The sequence below is a fragment of the Oncorhynchus tshawytscha genome, linkage group LG22 (genome assembly GCF_018296145.1).
Source record: "Oncorhynchus tshawytscha isolate Ot180627B linkage group LG22, Otsh_v2.0, whole genome shotgun sequence".
Lineage (NCBI taxonomy): Eukaryota > Metazoa > Chordata > Actinopteri > Salmoniformes > Salmonidae > Oncorhynchus > Oncorhynchus tshawytscha.
In genome coordinates this window covers 8,823,725-8,841,538 of record NC_056450.1, presented here as the reverse complement: position 1 = coordinate 8,841,538, position 17,814 = coordinate 8,823,725, and the positions used below count along the sequence as shown (strand labels likewise).

The following is a 17,814-nucleotide window of genomic DNA, read 5'->3' as shown; positions in this document are numbered from 1 at the left end:
CAGTTTGATCTTTCCCTTCGCCCCTTGTCCTCTCCCTCTATATTAAAAATGCCATAAATGCCAAAATGCCATATCATAACCATATGCCCTGTCCCCTCTGTTTCACCAGGATACTCAGCCCACCAATGTCTATCCAGATGACAACGGCTCAGTGTTGACGGACGACACCTCCAGCCAATCATCAGCTGCAGCTGACAATGAGGAGAGGAGGAGTGCTTTAGAGAAGAGCATGCAAGTGGTTCCCCTTTAGTTACACAACACAATACTACACTTCGCTCTAAGACGGATCCAAAGTGTGATGTACAACACAGCATTGCCATACGTACCAACACACCGCCAGCAGTTACATGAGAATGTCACTGTGTCAAGACTGTTTGCAAATACTTTGTTTTGATGGGGATGACAGGGGGCACCAAAAGTCTGCAATATTTGTCATCCTCTGCCTCTCTGTCCAGGTACGTACTGAAGGAACTCATAGAGACAGAGAAACTGTATGTGGAAGACCTGAGGTACATAGTAGAGGTGAGAGTACAGTATTATATGCGTATTCAATGACAGACATAAAAAACAGTGGCTTATAAAGTTTGAAAACCCACCCACCCAGGTATTATATCACCTGGCCTTGAAAACATTGTCATCACAATACCTTCAGTGTCTTTCAACACAGCTTGGTCTGGCTCCAAAAACGGCCATTTCTGTTATTGGGTTGATTTGATGAACGTACATACAGTACCAGTCAAAAGTCTGGACACACCTACTCATTCAAGGGTTTTTCTTTATTTGTACTTATTGACGCTGTGCTTACCATAATATGGACTTAGTCTTTTACCAAATAGGGTTATCTTCTGTATACCAACCCTACCTTGTCACAACACAACTGATTGTCTCAAACGCATTAAGAAGGAAAGAAATTCCCCAAATGACCTTTTAACAAGGCACACCTGTTAATTGAAATGCATTCCAAGTGACGCAGGTTGAGAGAATGCCAAGAGTGTGCAAAGCTGTTATTAAAGTAAAGGGTGGCTACTTTGAAGAATCCAAAATCTATTTTGATTTGTTTAACACTTTTTTGGTTACTACATGATTCCATATGTGTTATTTCATAGTTTTGATGTCTTCACTACTATTCTGCAATGTATGAAATAGCAAAAATAGAGAAAAACCCTGGAATGAGTAGGTGTGTCCAAACATTTGAATGGCACTGTATATTATGGTAATACGTAGGCTTTAGCTCAGAGGGTTAACACTGTCTTGTTGTGCGTGGGAAACGAGGGTTTGAATCCCGGTCAGTCATATACAGTATATCTGATCTGAGGTTGTGTGTGTGTGTGTGTGTGTGTCACCACTACAGGGCTACATGGCCACTATGAATACCAAGGGCATACCTGAGGACATGAAGGGGAAAGACAAGATTATATTTGGAAACATTCACCAAATGTTCGACTGGCATAAAGAGTGAGTGTCGAAGATGAACTGTGCAGAGTGTGATTGTGTGTGATAGTGTGTGTGTAACCTGTCTCTCTCTGTCTAGCTACTTCCTGGGGGAACTGGAGAAGTGTATAGCAGAACCAGAGAGACTGGCTCAACTTTTCATAAAGCATGTGAGTCTACTTACACCATCACTCAGAGACAGTGGGCCACAGGCAGCGGGCGAGTATCTGTTTCCTGTTTCTGTTTGGTGTGAGTTGAGGTAAATAGCTGTGAGGATACACATGAAGAGCTCATGTTAACCCTCCAACATGCGTGCCTCTGTCTAGATTTCTGTCAGCTGCTAGCATTCGCTCCTACATTTCCCTGTTATAGATAGGCTTCAGACGTGCGGGCGCACACACACACACACACACACCAGCGTTTCCCCCTCCACTTCCTTATTATTGATAGCTAGGGTCTTAGACCTGCCTGTGTTTTTCTAGCCACAGACAGACTGGCTAGCCTCCAGACCAGACAAGACTTGAGTAGTCAGTCAGGAAGTGTGTGTATGTGTGTGTGTATGTTTATGCCCTTGTGTGTGTGTGTGTGTGTGTATGTGTGTGTGTGTGTGTGTGTGTATGTGTATGTGTGTGTGTGTGTGTGTGTGTGTGTGTGTGTGTGTGTGTGTGTGTGTGTGTGTGTGTGTGTGTGTGTGTGTGTGTGCGTGTGTGGCTGGACCCGAGCGGTCAGGAAGCAAGTGGAGAATAACAGTCTGAAGAAACAGGCAGAAGAAAAGCCACATAAAAAAGTCTCCGAAATAATAAACACGAGGCTATTTGATACGGAGGTCATTTTCCTCCAACCCCAAAGACAACCTATTTCTGCCCCTGTATCTGTGGTCTGATACGGAGAAAAATTAACAGGAGAAGAAAGACGTAGCGTACAGATATACTGCAGAGTTTATTGTTTAGATGTGGTACATGATGTGTTCCGTGCAGAGAATTACATATCCGTTAAGTGGTCATGTTGGGTTAATTTAACAAACTTGGAGTAAAATAGATTGAGTTAATGAGTTCCCTCTCTCCCTCTCCCACCCTCTCTCCCTGTCCGTTAAAACTCTCCCTCCCTCTATCCCTGTCCGTTAAAACTCTCCCTCCCTCCCTGTCCGTTAAAACTCTCCCTCCCTCTCTCCCTGGCCTTTAAAACTCTCCCTCCCTCTCAACCTGTCCTTTAAAACTCTCCCTCCCTCTCTCCCTGTCTGTTAAAACTCTCCCTCCCTCTCTCCCTGACCTTTAAAACTCTCCCTTTCTCTCTCCCTGGCCTTTAAAACTCTCCCTCCCTCTCTCCCTGTCCGTTAAAACTCTCCCTCCCTCTCAACCTGTCCTTTAAAACTCTCCCTCCCTCTCTCCCTGTCCGTTAAAACTCTCCCTTTCTCTCTCCTTGTCCGTTAAAACTCTCCCTTTCTCTCTCCTTGTCCGTTAAAACTCTCCCTCCCTCTCTCCCTGTCCGTTAAAACTCTCCCTCCCTCTCTCCCTGTCCGTTAAAACTCTCCCTCCCTCTCTCCCTGTCCGTTAAAACTCTCCCTTCCTCTCTCCCTGTCTGTTAAAACTCTCCCTCCCTCTCTCCCTGTCTGTTAAAACTCTCCCTCGCTCTCTCCCTGTCCGTTAAAACTCTCCCTCCCTCTCTCCCTGTCCGTTAAAACTCTCCCTCCCTCTCTCCCTGGCCTTTAAAACTCTCCCTCCCTCTCTCCCTGTCCGTTAAATCTCTCCCTCCCTCTCTCCCTGCCCGTTAAAACTCTCCCTCCCTCTCTCCCTGTCTGTTAAAACTCTCCCTCTCCGTTAAAACTCTCCCTACCTCTCTCCCTGTCCGGTAAAACTCTCCCTGTCCGTTAAAACTCTCCCTCCCTCTCTCCCTGTCCGTTAAAACTCTCCCTTACTCTCTCCCTGTCTGTTAAAACTCTCCCTCGCTCTCTCCCTGGCCTTTAAAACTCTCCCTCCCTCTCTCCCTGTCCGTTAAATCTCTCCCTTCCTCTCTCCCTGTCCGTTAAAACTCTCCCTCCCTCTCTCCCTGTCCGTTAAAACTCTCCCTCCCTCTCTCCCTGGCCTTTAAAACTCTCCCTCTCTCCCTGTCCGTTAAATCTCTCCCTCCCTCTCTCCCTGGCCTTTAAAACTCCCCCTCCCTCTCTCCCTGTCCGTTAAAACTCTCCCTCCCTCTCTCCCTGTCTGTTAAAACTCTCCCTCTCCGTTAAAACTCTCCCTCCCTCCTCTCTCCCTGTCCGGTAAAACTCTCCCTGTCCGTTAAAACTCTCCCTCCCTCTCTCCCTGTCCGTTAAAACTCTCCCTTCTTCTCTCCCTGTCTGTTAAAACTCTCCCTCCCTCTCTCCCTGTCCGTTAAAACTCTCCCTCCCTCTCTCCCTGTCCTTTAAAACTCTCCCTCCCTCTCTCCCTGTCCGTTAAATCTCTCCCTTCCTCTCTCCCTGTCCGTTAAAACTCTCCCTCCCTCTCTCCCTGTCCGTTAAAACTCTCCCTCCCTCTCTCCCTGGCCTTTAAAACTCTCCATCCCTCTCTCCCTGTCCGTTAAATCTCTCCCTCCCTCTCTCCCTGGCCTTTAAAACTCTCCCTCCCTCTCTCCCTTTCCGTTAAAACTCTCCCTCCCTCTCTCTCTCCCTGTCTGTTAAAACTCTCCCTCTCCGTTAAAACTCTCCCTCCCTCTCTCCCTGTCCGGTAAAACTCTCCCTGTCCGTTAAAACTCTCCCTCCCTCTCTCCCTGTCCGTTAAAACTCTCCCTGTCTGTTAAAAACTCTCCCTGTCCGTTAAAACTCTCCCTCGCTCTCTCCCTGTCTGTTAAAACTCTCCCTCGCTCTCTCCCTGTCCGTTAACTCTCCCTCGCTCTCTCCCTGTCCGTTAACTCTCCCTCGCTCTCTCCCTGTCCGTTAACTCTCCCCGCTCTCTCCCTGTCCGTTAAAACTCTCCCTCCCTCTCTCCCTGTCCGTTAAAACTCTCCCTCCCTCTCTCCCTGTCCGTTAAAACTCTCCCTCCCTCTCTCCCTGTCCGTTAAAACTCTCCCTGTCCGTTAAATCAATTCAACAGAACTTGAAGACGTGATGAAGTTAAAAGGGCTATGGGGGAATAAAGCAGCTCGTAACTATATCTAATGGTGTCAAGCTGTGACAACAAGCACACTGGGAACATGGCCTGTAGAAAAAGTCCAGGAGAACTTTCATATAGAATGCTTCATTTCAGCCTAGTCATGTATGTTACTGGTTCAGCAGCCTAGTCATGTATGTTACTGGTTGAGCAGCCTAGTCATGTATGTTACTGGTTGAGCAGCCTGGTCATATATGTTACTGGTTGAGCAGCCTAGTCAAACTGGTTGAGCAGCCTAGTCATGTATGGGACTGGTTCCAGCCTGTCATGTATGGGACTGGTTCAGCAGCCTAGTCATGTATGTTACTGGTTCAGCAGCCTGGTCATGTCCATTACTGGTTCAGCAGCCTAGTCATGTATGTTACTGGTTGAGCAGCCTAGTGATGTATGTTACTGGTTGAGCAGCCTAGTCATGTCTGTTACTGGTTCAGCAGCCTAGTCATGTATGTTACTGGTTCAGCAGCCTAGTCATGTATGTTACTGGTTGAGCAGCCTAGTCATGTATGTTACTGGTTCAGCAGCCTAGTCATGTATGTTACTGGTTGAGCAGCCTAGTCATGTATGTTACTGGTTGAGCAGCCTAGTCATGTATGTTACTGGTTGAGCAGCCTGGTCATGTATGTTACTGGTTGAGCAGCCTAGTCATGTATGTTACTGGTTCAGCAGCCTGGTCATGTATGTTACTGGTTCAGCAGCCTAGTCATGTATGTTACTGGTTGAGCAGCCTAGTCATGTAGGTTACTGGTTGAGCAGCCTAGTCATGTATGTTACTGGTTGAGCAGCCTAGTCATGTCCCTGTTACTGGTTCAGCAGCCTGGTCATGTTGTTACTGGTTGAGCAGCCTGTCATGTATGGGACTGGTTCAGCAGCCTAGTCATGTATGTTACTGGTTCAGCAGCCTAGTCATGTATGTTACTGGTTCAGCAGCCTAGTCATGTATGTTACTGGTTGAGCAGCCTAGTCATCTATGGGACTGGTTGAGCAGCCTAGTCATGTATGTTACTGGTTCAGCAGCCTAGTCATGTATGTTACTGGTTGAGCAGCCTAGTCATGTATGTTACTGGTTCAGCAGCCTAGTCATGTATGTTACTGGTTGAGCAGCCTGGTCATGTATGTTACTGGTTGAGCAGCCTAGTCATGTACTTACTGGTTGAGCAGCCTAGGCATGTATGTTACTGGTTGAGCAGCCTAGTCATGTATGTTACTGGTGAGCAGCCTAGTCATGTATGTTACTGGTTGAGCAGCCTAGTCATGTATGTTACTGGTTGAGCAGCCTAGTCATGTAAAAGTTAGTGGTTCAGAAGCCTAGTCATGTATGTTAGTGGTTGAGCAGCCTAGTCATGTATGTTACTGGTTCAGCAGCCTAGTCATGTATGTTAGTGGTTGAGCAGCCTAGTCATGCATGTTACTGGTTGAGCAGCCTAGTCATGTATGTTAGTGGTTGAGCAGCCTAGTCATGTATGTTACTGGTTGAGCAGCCTAGTCATGTATGTTACTGGTTGAGCAGCCTAGTCATGTATGGGACTGGTTGAGCAGCCTAGTCATGTATGTTACTGGTTCAGCAGCCTAGTCATGTATGTTACTGGTTGAGCAGCCTAGTCATGTATGTTACTGGTTGAGCAGCCTAGTCATGTATGTTACTGGTTGAGCAGCCTGGTCATGTATGTTACTGGTTGAGCAGCCTAGTCATGTATGTTACTGGTTGAGCAGCCTAGTCATGTATGTTAGTGGTTGAGCAGCCTAGTCATGTATGTTACTGGTTGAGCAGCCTAGTCATGTATGTTACTGGTTGAGCAGCCTAGTCATGTATGTTACTGGTTGAGCAGCCTAGTCATGTATGTTAGTGGTTGAGCAGCCTAGTCATGTATGTTAGTGGTTGAGCAGCCTAGTCATGTATGTTACTGGTTGAGCAGCCTAGTCATGTATGTTAGTGGTTCAGCAGCCTAGTCATGTATGTTACTGGTTGAGCAGCCTAGTCATGTATGTTACTGGTTGAGCAGCCTAGTCATGTATGTTACTGGTTGAGCAGCCTAGTCATGTATGTTACTGGTTGAGCAGCCTAGTCATGTATGTTACTGGTTGAGCAGCCTAGTCATGTATGTTACTGGTTGAGCAGCCTAGTCATGTATGTTACTGGTTGAGCAGCCTAGTCATGTATGTTACTGGTTGAGCAGCCTAGTCATGTATGTTACTGGTTGAGCAGCCTAGTCATGTATGTTACTGGTTGAGCAGCCTAGTCATGTATGTTACTGGTTGAGCAGCCTAGTCATGTATGTTACTGGTTGAGCAGCCTAGTCATGTATGTTACTGGTTGAGCAGCCTAGTCATGTACGTTACTGGTTGAGCAGCCTAGTCATGTATGTTACTGGTTCAGCAGCCTAGTCATGTATGTTACTGGTTCAGCAGCCTAGTCATGTATGTTACTGGTTGAGCAGCCTAGTCATGTACGTTACTGGTTGAGCAGCCTAGTCATGTATGTTACTGGTTCAGCAGCCTAGTCATGTACGTTACTGGTTGAGCAGCCTAGTCATGTATGTTACTGGTTCAGCAGCCTAGTCATGTATGTTACTGGTTGAGCAGCCTAGTCATGTATGTTAGTGGTTGAGCAGCCTAGTCATGTATGTTAGTGGTTGAGCAGCCTGGTCATGTATGTTACTGGTTGAGCAGCCTAGTCATGTATGTTACTGGTTGAGCAGCCTAGTCATGTATGTTAGTGGTTGAGCAGCCTAGTCATGTATGTTACTGGTTGAGCAGCCTAGTCATGTATGTTAGTGGTTGAGCAGCCTAGTCATGTATGTTACTGGTTGAGCAGCCTAGTCATGTATGTTACTGGTTGAGCAGCCTAGTCATGTATGTTACTGGTTGAGCAGCCTAGTCATGTATGTTACTGGTTGAGCAGCCTAGTCATGTATGTTAGTGGTTGAGCAGCCTAGTCATGTATGTTACTGGTTCAGCAGCCTAGTCATGTATGTTACTGGTTGAGCAGCCTAGTCATGTATGTTACTGGTTCAGCAGCCTAGTCATGTATGTTACTGGTTCAGCAGCCTAGTCATGTACGTTACTGGTTGAGCAGCCTAGTCATGTATGTTACTGGTTCAGCAGCCTGGTCATGTACGTTACTGGTTGAGCAGCCTAGTCATGTATGTTAGTGGTTGAGCAGCCTAGTCATGTATGTTACTGGTTGAGCAGCCTAGTCATGTATGTTAGTGGTTCAGCAGCCTAGTCATGTATGTTACTGGTTCAGCAGCCTAGTCATGTATGTTATCATGCTTCTATGGTAGCGCTTGGTTCTGCACCTGATGGATTCCAACTTTGTTGAGGACCGGGTAACAGGTCCAGAGATGTGGTTTACACCATCACCATATCCTCCTGTGGGACGGAGCTATATTCCAGCTTCCTAATGGAGCAACAGGGGTCTACTGGCCTTCTTGGAGATCACATCCACCTGTGCTGTCCAATGGAGATCTGCCTGGATGAGAATGCCTCAGACTTTTATGGTTTCAACTCTCAGGAGCTCTGAGTTATTGGTGTGCAGTTGTGGTAGATCCGGTGGTGTTCTGGAGATGAAGGTGTGAAGTACTTTGCATTCCTGCGGGTGGAGAATCATGTGACTGTCTATGGACTAGGTTCTGTTGCGGTGACCTGACCGTATCATCGCCACACCGGCAGCCCTGACCGCAGTAAAATTCCACGTGACCATGGAGTCACGGTAATCTTCTCTTAGGCACTCTGGACATGATTTGGTAGTAGCGAACTTGCTAACGACCATCCGGTCCTAATGGCCTGGTACTCAGGGCTCTAGTGTTCCTCCAACCACTCTGACATCAATGGAAATACAATCGAAAATCACTTCAAAACACCTATCATCATCAAAACAGTTTCATGCTTTTAAAACTCACCTCACTGTGATGATCATTTTGAAGAAGTACAACAGCAAGCTTGAAACTGAGGGGAAAACATGGTCATTGTAGATGTTGTTTCAAAGCCTTGCACAACAAAATGTACAGCGCTTTCTAATGTGATGATGAATTCCAAACACCCCTACACATACTAGAGTTTATGCATACGCAAAGACTTATGAGCCCAAGCCTGGGAAATAAAAAAGAATGAAAATGATACAATACATAGCCTACCGCATATTACGCATGGCAGAAAAACATCAAACTAAAGTGAATTAAGATGTCTTCGGTACATAATTGGTCTAGCTTATAAATTAGAGTAATCGCCTTTGAATGTGGACTGTATTATTATGCATACTGGATGGACTGGTTACCTTATGCTACGCTCTAAAATGTGTATCCATGAGTCTGGGAGAGACTATAGCCCTACGCATGCTGTAGGTTCATTGATTGTGCGGAGCGGCTTACAGGTAGCCTACAATTACAGTGAATTTGTATTTGATTTGGAATAGCCTGGTAGTAGGGGATTTTTAATATTTGAATAATTAAGTGGGTGGCACATTAATGTTAGCGACACAGAATATCTCTCCACCATGCTGTTTCCATCTCCTCCTCTCCCTCCTTTATTAATTTCTTCAGTGTGCAGAGGGGGTGTAAACAGTTTAGTGAAATCTGTTTTGCTTGCGAAAACATGTTGCGATCGATTGTTCCCAAACATATTTCACTTGGTTTCCCAAATGAAGGACTGGGTAGGTGCAGGAACATGGTTGGAGAGCCCATGGCACATACAGCGTTTGAGCGGAATACCACCTGTCACGCAGTGAGAGCATGCTCCTCAAACGGTGGTTGATGCGTGGAGAGAAACAAGTTTTCCTATATTTATTTCTCAGCTGCTCATATTAAGCACAGCTCCGCTATAAAACCAAAGTAGCTTACCAGGCATCATTAAAAAATTATGCACAGCTCTGCTATACAACTCAAGTAGCTTACCAAGTATCATTGAAAAACGGACCGGAGGGAAAGCATGCAGCCTTCATTTGCTTTTCGAAGGCATACTGATTACATGTCTTTTCCCCCTGCCCCTGTTCCTGCCCATTTAATAATTGGTCATTCTAAATCTAAACTAATTTGACATATTAGTAAAGACAAGATTAAATAGAAAATAGTCTGAATGGGTGAAAATATGATCACTTGATGAGTGAACAGCTGTGCATCTTGATGCAAGGAACAGAGCTCAAACTTTTTTGCGGCTTTCTCAACTCATCAATAGTCTGTAGTTGCATCATGCAGCCCATATATGTTTTAATTTCTAAGACATTCTAAGGTTTGTATCATTGACAACTAAAGTTGGCAAATAACTCTAAATCTAGCATATAGGACCTGTTTCAAATTATGTTTTTTTATTAAACAAATATATTATTTTTGTACTTCTTACCCGTTTTTCTCCCCAATTTCTTGATAGTTACAGTTTTGTACCATCACTGCAATTCCCGTACAGACTTGGGAGAGACGAAGGTCGAGAGCCATGCGTCCTCCGAAACACAACCCTGACAAGCCGCACTGCTTCGAATGATCACTTTTACGCTCAATATAGCCACTTCACATGCGCTCTCACTTCAGAATGGGAAGAATCTCCTTTCTATTTAATTCAGCTAAGTTCAATTACGTTCTTCTTAATTAAAACATTGTATAATATCAAGGCACAGGACCTATAAGCATATCTTGCCTGCTAAATGAACAAGCCTACAGCCTATGGCATGGAACATAGCCAATAACATACAGTAGGCTAACTCATATTCTGTTCTTCTGAAAATCCATGGTCTTCATATCATTATGTTTCTTTAGACCTGACTAAAATAAATAACGGATTTATTGTGATGGTGTATGTTACATTTACTTATTCGTTTTTTAAAATGTAGATGTTCCAAAGGTGCACATCAGCAGCTTGTTTGCATGGAGGCCTGGGATGCTAAACATGTCAATGTTAATTAACAGTCAAATACCGCATTACAATAACCGTCTGACAAAATGTCATGCCAGCCACATTGACACAGTCTGGACCATGACTCCAGGTCGGACAGGTCTTGTTGGCTTGAAGAGGGTGCTGTCTGGGGTCTGTCCTCTAGTAAGTTAAGCTCATCCACGAACTTCCAGTGTTCTACTGTTGCATCGCTTACTGCGGCGTCTATATATGTTACGAATATCAGGGGTCCGAGCAACGTTCCCTGAGGGAGGCCACATGACACTCTGACACTGTCCGACGTGGAGCCATGTTACTTAAATACCTGGTGCCTGTTAGATAGGAAGTCAGCATTTCACCTGATGGTTGAAGCCTCATTTCTAGGAGTCTGGCGATAACCACATTATGGCAGACCCTGTCAAAGGCCTTGCTATAGTCAGTGGTGACCAGTGAGCAGATGAAGCCAGGCTTGTCGGAATGCTTGTACAGCCCATCGATGGTCATAGATTTGGGGAAGGATGTCTCCTACTGCCCACTGGGAGATGAAGCTCTCGGCTGCCTTGTCTAAAAGGGAGGTAAGGGAGATGAGTCTGATTTCAGCAAGGCTGGGTGGATTCATCTTTGGGAGGGGCACGACAGTAGCAGCTTTCCACTCCTTTGGGATCACACCTTGGTCGAGGGAAGCGTTTAGGATATCGGCCATGGGTCCAATTAGCCCGTAAGCAAACTCTTTAATGAAGCTGCCAGGTATTCTGTCTGCTTTTGGGGTTTTCACCTTAACCAACTTCTCGTACATATCCCATGCTGGATGGTTGGGGCTGGTCTTGATGGTAGGTAACAGGGAAGCAGTATTGGTCGATGGGGGGTATAAACTGGATCACAGAGGCTAGTGCTTTGTTAATTTCATTGGCTATTCCTCTGCCATCACCTGGACTAAGCCCCTCAATGTGTGATTTTATCACTGTAGAAGGCCTGTCTAGTTGTTCTGATGTTGCATTGTATTTTGTTCCTCAACTTGTTCCATAGGACAGTGTTCTTCTGGGAGAAGGTTTTCTGATGCTCTTGGATTAGGGCCTTGATCTCCGCTGTCATCCATGTTTTGTCGTGGTTTTGCAGCCTCGCTGTTTTGGTTGGGAAGTACTCGTCCATCTTGGATTAGAGAGATGTATGTGATATGTCACCAACCTCAGACTTAGAGTCTAATCATGGGAGGTAATCCATTGTCCAAAGGAACAGATGTTTGAGTCAGGCAGTGGCTGGAAAACCCTTTTCACTGTTGTGCTCTGGATTTTTCTTTCCTTGTGTTGGGTAGTGATGACATTATGGTCACTTATGGCTAGTGGGTTCCAGATGGCAGGAACACAGTAGAAATGAGACAGATTGGTGATGACCAGGTTAAGGATGGCTTCTCATCTTGTTGGTTGATTAGCCATCTGCTTTAAACTGTGACTTTTACATAGCCTCCCCACATCCTGCCTGTTAATCTCCTCAGATGAAAAAAAAACAATGGCAGGGTGTTTCACTTGTAGTGCACCAATAGTCTCCACTAAGTGATCAATGAGGATATCACCCTGTGGTGAGTCATGTAGGAAATGCAGTGCACATATTGCAATTCTGGAATGGAAGGCGAGGGAGGCGATATGATCTGACCTTAACCACTATGCACTAGTTAGTAATGTCTAGCATGTCAGGGGAAACTTTGTTTTGGAACCATGTCTCAGATACAATTGCTATGTCTGATTTAGTGTCCTTGAGACACCATTCAAACCCGACTAGCTTGTTGCAGAATCGATTCTCCAATTCGGCAGATTTGACACTAGTCGGTTTCCTGATCGCAAATTCTGCAGACTCTTTGGAATTGGCCATATGGAATATTCTCTTTTAGCCTTTTAGGCGTCCTAAAGATTGATGTGCGCAAACAACCTTTTGTCATTTTTACAGATTTTAATGGCAGGGTTAATGCTATTAAGGTATTGGTGGAAGGAAATAAGTTCATCTTAGACCAGAACAGGCAAACATCATCAATATAGCATCCCTAACATGTCATCCGGTTAAAGTAGTGGTTTTAAGAAGGATCCAAAATGAAGTCATTTCCCCATTTACCTAAGTACAAACCAACATAGGAAGGGCTGTAGCAAGCTCCCATGGCACATCCTTTGACTTGTTCAAAAATACGGCCCTGAAAGACAAGTATGTTATTTTTAAGAGTCCATTCAGTCAGTGAGACAATGAATTCTGTAGGAGGCATCTCAGTCTCAGGCCGGTTACTCAAAAAACGGTGCATAGCTGCCAAACCTTGTTCACGTTCAACGGTGGTGTATAGAGACTCCACATCCATGGTGACTAAAAAGGGAAGCTGTATCTATACGGTTCAATTCCTTAACACATCCGGGGTGTCTTGAAGATGGGCTGGGAGTGATGCCAGAAAAGGCTTCATAAAGTAATCAGTGTACTTGGAGATGGGTTCTGTCAGGCCCTAATTACCCCTAATGACTGGCCTGGCTGGGGGTGCTCAAGATTCTTGTGGACTTTTGGAAGAAGATAATAAGAAGCCATACGCGGGCTGACATTGAAAATAAATTTTAACTCATTGTCTGAAATGTAGCCATTCTGCTTAGCTGCTGTGTGGATCCCTTTCAATTCAGTCAGGGTTGGAAAACGCTGTTTAAAAGAGGACATCGCATAATCACATCTTTATACTCCCTGACGAAGGCCATGCGGGCGAAACGCGTCAGAGTTGTTCAAAATCTTTGTTTCTATTGACCATGCCGTAGAAATAAAGGCATTTAAATGAATTATATGAAGAGTGCCTTGGTCCTCCTTTCATTTTTGATGACGAATGTACCCCTTTTGCCAAAGCGCACCTTCTGTCTAGCAAAACCTCATATTGTGTACCTTATAGCAGCGCTTCCCTTCCTTCATTTTTCTACAGTAGTTTGTTGGGAGTTTGTTGGGAGTTACAACCGGCTCGCTTTCCTCTTGGGCATCGTACGCAGTGACGTGCAATCAGCTCAGGCAGCGTAGGCAATGCTCACCCTGGGATAATTTAATAAAAAAAAAAAAAGGTGTTACGAAATGCTTATTCTCTGTTATTTCCTATTTTTTTCTCAATGATTCAGGTGTTTTTTTAATGCTCATAATCAAAACATTTGCTAATACTACATCAAAACCTTAGGAAAGGCACCAGGGTACGCATGCCTCCCTCCCCATCCGTTCAAATCCATGCACATTGTTGACGTGCACAGCCGCCAGTCACTGTTAATGGACAGGGTCACCGCAGGCCTAGCTGCTTTTCCTAGCTGACATTCGTTGAATTGAGCGGATTTCGTATTTTCCACATGGGCATTGCATAAACATGTTGTGTGGGTAAACTCCGCACATTTGGGCATGTCTACATCATTTGGCGCGTGCATCCTGAACAAAATGGACACTATACTGCACCTCGGAAAAAAAATCCAAGTTGGATTTCCAAGGATCCAGAAAGGGAGGCAAAAACCTGACCCTTGACCCTACATCACAGGAAGGGACAGAAAACCATCTTATTGTTCAAACAAGAGGGGCACAGGATGAACTCCCGAGTGGCGCAGCGGTCTAAGGCACTGCATCTCAGTGCAAGAAGCGTCACTACAGTCCCTGGTTTGAATCCTGGCTGTATCACATCCGGCCATGATTGGGAGTCCCACAATTGGACCAGCGTCGTCCGCGTTTGGCTGGGGTAGGCCGTCATCATAAATAAGAATTTGTTCTTAACTGACTTGCCTAGTTAAGTTAAAATAAGATAATGGCTGTGTGGCTGCTCTACCAGTAAGCCGCCTATACTGTTTCCACTGCCTGCTTTTCTCAACCGAGGACAACTTTTGGGTAGAAGGCGGCTGCAACCTCAACAACCTGAAGGGGTCAATGTAAATAGTCCGGGTGGCCATTTGATTAATTGTTCAGCAGTCTTATGTTTTGCGGGTAGAAACTGTTAGGGAGCCTTTTGGTCCTAGACTTGGCACTCCGGTACCGCTTGCAGTGTGGTAGCAGAGAGAACAGTCTTTGACTTGGGTGACTGGAGTCTCTGACAATTATTTGGGCCTTCCTCTGACACCGCCTGGTATATAGGTCCTGGATGTCAGGAAGCTTGGCCCCAGTGATGCACTGGGCCATACGCACTACCCTCTGTAGCGCCTTACGGTCAGATGCCGAGCAGTTACCATACCGGGCGGTGATGCAACCGTTGCTCATGTAATCGTGGCAACTACAGTATGTGGAGTCATTGTATACCTTTGCTGCAAAAGACGTAAGGTTAGCTAGACAATTGGAGACTTCCACTGTGTTTTCGGGTACATCAAACAGAACACAGAATGATTTGTTTGAAACAGTCAGTGATGTGATTCGAAAGGACATTGAAGATGAGATTAATGCAGCCCCATTTGTTGCAGTAGAAGAAGATGAGACCACAGATGTTACAAACAAAGGCCAGATCTCTGTGATTTTGTGTTATGTGGCTAAATGCGAAGTCAATGAGGCGTTTTTGGGATTTGATGATGTGAGCGATGCCAAACGAGCTGTGGTCTTGGTGGATTATGTATTGTGAGTGTTGGGGGAGTGCAGCTGCGTTGAAAAGCTGGTAGCTCAAAGATATGATGGGGCCTCAGTGTTGGCATTACAGCTTAATTGGGTGCTGGCCAAAATAAGATAAAAAGTGCTTGAAGCTACATGTATTCACTGTTATGCTCAAAAGTTAAACTTGGTGCTCTCACAGTCAGCGAAATGCATCCGTGTGTCAAATCTTTGTCAAGATGTTTTGATGATAGCAAGTTAGAGAGCCTGTCAACATATGCAAAGCATTTTGACTTCATAAGACTAAAGGCTGATATTGTCCGACTGTACAGTTTGAAAATAACCTGTAGGTTTTCATACAGTTTGAGTGGCCCCCGTGGCGCTGTCCATTCAGCACCACGGAGTTAACCTGTAGGTTTTCATACAGTTTGAGTGGCCCCCGTGGCGCTGTCCATTCAGCAGTGCTGAATCCTGGCTGCGGCCTCAGATACCTTTGTATTTGTGAGAGGTATCTTGTATTTGTGAGAGGCATTGACATGTTGAAAGCACAGATCTGTTTGTTTAAACAACTAGCACACATCTCAGACACCCATAAGATATTCCTCCAGAGGTCTCTTCACAGTCCCTAACGTGAGATTCATCCAGGTTTATTTGGGAGAAAATCTGGCTTTGAGAACAGCTAGTGCTTACCCAGCCAGCGACCTCACCACAACCACAGCACGCCACTGCAGGTCGTAACTCCTCCCGAAAATAGCAAACCCTCATCGCAAAACTCAGCCGATCACCCACAAACCTTAAACAATGCACTTCGGCAGCAAGTGAATGCTCAAAACTGAATTCACATCACGCCTCTGTGCAAACCCCTGCTAAGAACAATAAGCACTTACCAGCACACTTTCTATGTACTGCCCACTCTCTCTGCAACAAGTTAGATGAGTTTGAATGGTGTCTCAAGGACACTAAATCAGACATAGCAATTGTATCTGAGACATGGTTCCAAAACAAAGTTTCCCCTGACATGCTAGACATCACAAGCTAGTGCATAGGGGTTAAGGTCAGATCATATCGCCTCCCTCGCCTTCCTTTCCAGAATTGCAATATGTGCAATGTATTTCCTACCTGACTCACCACAGGGAGATATCCTCATTGATCACTTAGTGGAGACTATTGGTGCACTACAAGTGAAACACCCTGCCATTGTTTTTTTTTCATCTGAGGAGATGTCAACAGGCAGGATGTGGGGAGGCTATGTAAAAGTCACAGTTTAAAGCAGATGGCTAATCAACCAACAAGATGAGAAGCAATCCTTAACCTGGTCTTCACCAATCTGTCTCATTTCTACTGTGTTCCTGCCATCTGGAACCCACTAGCCATAAGTGACCATAATGTCATCACTACCCAACACAAGGAAAGAAAAATCCAGAGCACAACACTGAAAAGGAGTCGAGGAAGAAAATATATGGAAATGTCTTTAGGACTGTATTTTTATATAGGTGTTTGTAATAATATTATTTGTGTGTTTTCCAATTTTGGTTAATAGCCTATGTGACTCTGGTGGTTGGAGACAGCTGTTGTATGGTGAGCTTGAGATTCATCAAGGTTTATTTGAGAGTAAATCTGGCTTTGGGAACAGCTAGTGCCTACCCAGCCACCGACCTCACATCATTGCTCCTACGAAACAAGTCCGCTATCTTTAGGGAAGCCTTGACGTCTGTGGTCATAGCTGTCCCCAAGATGTGTTGGTTGATGCAGAAGCAGTCGCGTTTATCATCCAGTTTATTATCATGAACCTGAGTTGTTCAATATTCGTTGTCTACTCTCAAAACACTTTCAAAAAACAAAACCATTTGTGCAAAAAAATAAACATGAAAAGCCCTCAATTATTACTTACCGATTAAATTAGCAGCAGTAAATTCCAAGGCCACCATCTCGGTGCCATGGCAACAACGTACCTTATACACACGCATACACACATATCCACGCACAAGCCCACCACCGTGTACACACACACATATGCATGCGCAAACACACATGCATTCATACACACACAAACAACACCCCCCCCCCCCCTCCTCCCCCATCACACAACAACAAAACAGCGGATTAGCAGCGCACTACCATAGCCTTCCCTCCCCATAGAGTAATGATCTGTACACAACAACACATCCACTGCGGTGGTTATTCATGACAGGCCCCGGGCCCATAGACATTCTACTCAGGTGCTGGTCTGGTCTCCAGTCTACAGAGCTCCAGATTAGTTGCTAGGTCGAAGGTAGAGCCAAACTGCTTTGCTGTAAAACGCTCTGGTTACATAGATGATAACAGGGCAGCATTGTGGGTAAATTATACATAACCTGCTGCTCCATTACCCCTCTCACACACACGCACCCATGCACACAGCACACGTATTACCACTCCTAGTTCTGCTGCTCTCTGCTGTCTGACAATTAGTCACACTAAACTGACCGTGGGGAGAGAGCGATAGAGAGCGAGAGAGAGATGGAGAGCGAGAGCGAATGAGAGAGAGAGAAATAAAGAGAGGGAGAGAGTGTGTTTGTTTTCTCTAATGAGGATGACTTCCATTCTGTTTAAGTTTTGTAGCTTCCTTCCTCTCATGAATTGAGTCATGCACCTCCTACAACAGAATATGTTCAATAGTTTGAATGATAAAGTTCCATCTGTTCATAACGGTTGAGGATAGTGTTATGTACAAGCATTTTTCTGACATGATAAATTGCCACGAGGTGAATGTGTCTGTTTGATTTTCTATTGCAGGAGATGTTTTCAGTAGCCATGTACTCCTATCTTGAATCTAAAGCAATTATGGATAGTGTTGTATATTTTATGACATGGT

At 45.1% G+C, this 17,814-nt stretch overlaps 1 protein-coding gene across 5 annotated transcripts in view; it reads left to right on the top strand.

Annotated features, from left to right (window-relative positions):
• The window catches only part of arhgef25a (Rho guanine nucleotide exchange factor (GEF) 25a), a 129,548-nt gene that overhangs the window by 99,872 nt on the left and 11,862 nt on the right, over positions 1-17,814 (top strand). For all 5 annotated transcript variants that reach the window (XM_042303661.1, XM_042303660.1, XM_042303659.1 and 2 more), the window contains 4 exons: positions 110-231; positions 456-522; positions 1,352-1,455; positions 1,532-1,601. In XM_042303661.1, coding sequence (XP_042159595.1) covers positions 110-231; positions 456-522; positions 1,352-1,455; positions 1,532-1,601 — 363 coding nt within the window. The remainder of the gene's footprint in view (positions 1-109; positions 232-455; positions 523-1,351; positions 1,456-1,531; positions 1,602-17,814) is intronic.